The sequence below is a fragment of the Osmia bicornis genome, chromosome 5 (assembly GCF_907164935.1).
Source record: "Osmia bicornis bicornis chromosome 5, iOsmBic2.1, whole genome shotgun sequence".
NCBI lineage: Eukaryota > Metazoa > Arthropoda > Insecta > Hymenoptera > Megachilidae > Osmia > Osmia bicornis.
In genome coordinates, this window is record NC_060220.1 from 4,404,148 (window position 1) to 4,409,163 (window position 5,016).

Below are 5,016 nucleotides of genomic sequence, written 5' to 3' on the forward strand. Positions count from 1 at the left end.
TACTTGATAAGATTGCTTCTAATTGAGTGGATAAGAAGTAGATGCCTAAGTAGTTGTGAATAAATTTATACATCACTCAGATACATAGACGACGTGACAGTGAACGTGTTAATGCTGCACAAAGTACACAACCGATGATTTGTGATCTCGAAGGACGCGATAGTTTTCTAGGAAGCGAATTGCTGCCGCTGTCATTTATTACGCGGATCGCGAGTACCCGCATGGAAAACCGGTCGCCAGGTGCGTGAGCTCGTTATTGATGAAGACGCCTTCTAAAACGTTGCTTCCTCTCATTCTGTCTCTGGCTGTAATTTCCGGTAGCACACCTCTCGCTCCCACGTCTCTGTCTCTCTTTCACTCGTCGACGTCTTCCGCGGACTCCTGCAGGATGCCGCATTCCCGCAACGCGCTACGAATCTTGTCGGCGCACGTCTGCACCGCAGACTTCTCTTGCTCGGTTAGCTTCTGTCGCACGGTGCAGTACACACCCTCTCGGCCGAGCACGCAGGGCACCGACATGTACACGTCCTTGTCTGTACCGTGGGCGCAACTCTGCAAACGCCGTTTCAAAGTGTTTCTTATTAAGAGATCATGTCTAGTCAGAAGGCCGGAAAAAACAGAGAAATTTGAGAATTTTTGTTTTTTCAGAAACTGATATATTATATTTTAAAGAATGCATCGTATTTTTTGTATTACGTTCTTTAAAATATAATATATTAAACAGAAAAACCTTTTTTGAAAAAGGTTTTACAGTTTCTGGGAAAAAAATTCCCAATTTTCCCTGTTTTTCCTTAACTCTCGGACGGCGGACCATGAAGAGAACCCCAATTTTAATGTAATTTTGTATTTCATATTAATTTCATTTTCTAAATCCTACATTGTCACGATTGAGCCGAACCCAGCTATTCAAAAGTTAAGATATTATTTTTGCTATAAAAAGAGGCTTACGAGGATGTGCGTTGAAGCCGGAAGTACGACTTTCGTGTTCCTTACAATGGCATCAACGATTTCAACCGTGGAGAGAGCGACACCCCAACAGCAAGATCCTTTCTTTTGCTCGAGATCTTTCCCCCTGAAATATAGAAACGAATTAATCGCAAATTAATTTTCTTCATTATTCATTCCCGATATAACGTTCACTGACATGTTCTTCACGTTCTCAGCGATTTCGTACCACTTTTCAGGGTCGTCTGGCTCCCCCATTCTTTGGTTTATATCGCGGAGCTTCATACCTCCCACGTGAATACTCGACCATATGGGAACTGCGTATGAAACTCGATGAAATGTCAATCATTAACGCGAATTATTGCGTAATTAGATACCAGCCATATTTCCGTGGGCGCCAACCGTCATACAGCTGACAGAGCTCCGTGCCACATTCAGTCGCCTGCTAACGAGATCTTGAAACCTGGCGCAATCGATCATGGTACCGGTGCCTACGACGCGATTAGACGGAAATCCAGACAGTTTCCAGGCGATGTAGGACATCACGTCGGTCGGTTGGGTGGCGATCAAAAGGACAGATTTACAAGCGAACTTCGCCACGCCAGGTATGAACGACTTGAACGCCTTCAAATTACGTTTCACGTTCGGCTCCTCGCCCGGTTCCGTTTCGCCCGTCGTTATTATCACCACCGCCGATTCTTTCACCATTATGAAATCTATCAACATTAAGTATCGTAAATGTTTGCGAAACGGTAAGCAAGCAAGTCGAGCACGTAACCGCGTGGAATTTAATTAAAGTCTGTGGTTGTTTGACGAAAGAACACTCGTAAATTTGTTCGACGAGCATTCATCGAATGCCGATGCGAAACACGTACCAAATAAGACGGGGATGCTTAAGAAAGATTGTTAAGAGTCGGTCGTATCCCTTTCTGGAAACACCTTTCGTCGAAGCGTCTCTCGTTCGGCAATAAAGTCATCGGAAGCTGGTGGAATACAAAACACTGGAAGGGATCGAGTACTCCTTTTCTCCCCTTGTCCCGGCACAAGGGATTCTCTTTTTCCGTTAGATGTGCCGATAAGCACGCGAAGAATACACGGTATAATCTGGTTTCAGGGGCTCAAAGGGAGGGAGGGAGGGTGTACAGATTTTAGTCAACACCTTTATGTAAGGCTTTGTGTAAACGTGCAATGGAACCGCGAACGAGATACACTCGCGCTGCGAAAGATGCTGTTCCGAGATAAATTAGCCGGTAAAAACTCGAGTCTGTTCTACTTGTTCCGGTAATTGCTACTTCGGATGGGAACAGATTAAAGAGAAGAAACGTAGTGTCGTACGAACGCGAAATGCTTCGTCTAACGAAATTGATGTAAATGCCAATTGACCTATTTCCTTGTACGTTCTAATTACAATGGACAGATTCTTAACCCCTTCTCGTGCGATTTTTTCGATAGTTGCGTCAGTCAGAAGGAGATCTAAAGGAGATTGATTAAAGTTCAATGAAATTTTATAATTATGAAATCAACTTATATTGTATTTCAAACTTTGGTTAGTAATTTTTGAGTTCGATCATATTTTCTTAAAAAATAACAATAATAAAGTAAAAATTTGATTAAAAAAGGAAAGAATACTCCTTTTGGGATAATCGCGAACGGTTCTTGGGGCAAAACCAAACGACTTCTGGTAATTACAAGTCGCGATTAAAGTTATGTGTTAGTTTATTTGCTTCGGAAAAATCATAAGCAATTTTCCGCAGTTAACTGGTTAATTACCATAACCGCAAATAATTGTAAATCGTGGCTTAGTGAAACAAGGAACCGCGAGCTTCGAGGCCGTGTTTTCACCCGAGGATGACCGCGAAAGGCATCATCCAGCCAAGTCTTTTGTTCCCGAATTCCCCGTGCGAGGTGGTATATTTTTTTACAACTGGGCACGTTCACGGGTCCGACGGTCATGCACAGAAGGATAGAAGGACAGAACGAGAGAGAAAGCGGAGAGAAACGGAAAAAAAATGTATCGTGGAGTCGATCACGACCGAGATAAATAAGAGTGGCATGAAATTTACGAGCCTGCTCGTGAAAAGCTCGGGGAAACGCTTGCTCTGGACGGCCGCGTGTAAGCACGCGGCGATGTAGATGAGGACCGAGATTAAACGACAGGACCAGAAGGATCCGGATCTCGGAACACGCTGCTAACCCAAAAATTCATTCCCTTCCTTTCGGGCCATGTGACCGTTCTTTCTGACCCGTTGCCCGTTGACAGAAGTTCCCTCGTTGGACAACCCAAAACGACCAGGGTTAATCTTTCAAAAAACGTGTCCCGATCGGCTCGAACGATCGCCATTGATGTTAGTTTTCTGTGAAATTTCTGGAATTCGAGCTTCGTCGTGGCTCGGATCGACACTGATTCGATGATGCGCTCTTTTAGTTCTATTCAAAGTAAGTAGACCGTGTCAAAGGAAACGCTCGAGGTGTGATTCACTCTTTTACCTTCCTTCGCGTCGTTGCATATGGAACGCACGCAGAGATTTCAACGTGCGGGATACTCGGAACGAATGACCGAGATGCAGGTTTCGGTGAAAGTTACGTCGAAAATCGGTTTCAATTGAGATACGGATGATTCGAGTACCTGACGTGCCGGTTACCAGAGGACTTCCCAAAAAAACGCCGACGTGCTGAATGTCCTCGGCCTCGGCGGAAGCCTTGTTCGCGTCGGAGTCGATCAGCCACACCTCGCTCGCCAATCTCTGAAGATCGTTTGGAATCAGGCGTTCGATCAAGCATCGTGATCAACGTAGATACTAACTTTCATCAGGATCGCGATGGCGCAAGCTATCCCAATTTTTCCTACGCCAACGATCGACACTTTGACGCGATGAGGATAGGCATCGCAAGGTCCTGGCTGAGTAGTTATCAACGCGTTCTTCGTGGTGGTCGGGAACGGAACATCCTCCTGCAATTATTAAATATCGTCTGTTAATTCACGTTTCGAATTCTCCAGTAGGGAGAGAAAATTTACGTCGTCGCAAGAGTCTCTATCGGCGGGTTCGTTGGCGTCGCTCTTCGGGGCGGTTTGCTCCTCCTCCTCCTCCATTCCTCGGCACCTGGAACATCGCGTCGCGGGCGTTAACTTCTCAATTTCATTAGCGCGATTCGTTTGGCGAATTTAAGCGTCGTTCATACCTGTTAGACCGCTAATTGGGTGCAAGTAGAGACGTTTCGCGGTTTCCACCTAGCAGCTACTTCTTTCGTATTTTATCGTATTGCTCGTCCGGCAAGGTGGTCGCTGTTCTTTAAGTTGAGAAGAAGACGAGGCCAGGTAGAAGGTCGTGGTTGGATTTTTCTCATGCAGATCCGGATCGACCTACGCAACAAACGACGAACGCAGGTATTTCAGGGCTAATCGCTGCTGGCCCGTTACGAGAAACGAAACAACAGGAAGAGGAACGCGCGGGAGAATAACGACGGAAGTTATCCGCGCGCATCGCTGTAAATTAGCCGCAGGTAGTCGCCTCTGCGGGAGCGCAGGTACATCGCACAGGATTCTTCATATATTTCTGCTCGTACCCACGCGCCACGCCGGCCAATGCGTGTAAAATACATTATTTTCGTGCGTTGATAACGGCATCGTTTTCTTCCTCCTGCTATGAGAGCCACGCTTTGATATACAGCCGTGTTGCAACGGTGTTCGATAGGTGCCTTAGGTACGGGACATTTTCGAACGATCAGTTTCATTCATCGAAAGCTTAGTTTAAGGGTTAGAGTTTTGAGAGTTTCATGATCTGGTTTGTTACGCGATTAACCCTTGAACACCGGAGCCTGGGTCAATTATGACCCAAATTTACAAAATATATAGAAGGATACTCATCTTATTTTATATGTATAATTTGTGAACAAAAGATTTTCATATATTGGGAGAGTAATTTTGAAAGGAACAAATGCGAAATTGAAAATGGTGGCTCTCCCCATGGTCCGTCGTCCGAGGCATCGCTACGATGCTAAGAATACGAGCTTATTTCACGAATTCCTTAAGATTCTCTACCGCGATACCGCTATTTAGTACACACTTAAACC

At 45.3% G+C, this 5,016-nt stretch overlaps 1 protein-coding gene across 1 annotated transcript; it reads right to left on the reverse strand.

Moving 5' to 3' along the window:
• Positions 1-354: 354 nt before the first annotated feature.
• Positions 355-4,036, reverse strand: LOC114880333 (L-lactate dehydrogenase-like). The gene is made up of 7 exons (XM_029196235.2): positions 3,962-4,036; positions 3,749-3,895; positions 3,572-3,689; positions 1,323-1,661; positions 1,145-1,262; positions 949-1,072; positions 355-552 (listed from the first exon to the last, which is right to left on the reverse strand). The coding sequence occupies exons 1-7, from the start codon at positions 4,034-4,036 to the stop codon at positions 355-357; spliced, it is 1,119 nt and encodes a 372-aa protein (XP_029052068.1).
• Between the last annotated feature and the right edge of the window lie 980 nt (positions 4,037-5,016).

Coding starts and splice junctions, on each gene's coding strand:
- LOC114880333 (XM_029196235.2), bottom strand. CDS start 4,036: ATGGAGGAGGAGGAGGAGCAAACCGCCCCGAAGAGCGACGCCAACGAA. Junction 3,690..3,748: donor CCATCGCGATCCTGATGAAA/GTTAGTATCTAC, acceptor AACGATCTTCAG/AGATTGGCGAGCGAGGTGTG. Junction 1,073..1,144: donor GCTGAGAACGTGAAGAACAT/GTCAGTGAACGT, acceptor TCTATATTTCAG/GGGGAAAGATCTCGAGCAAA.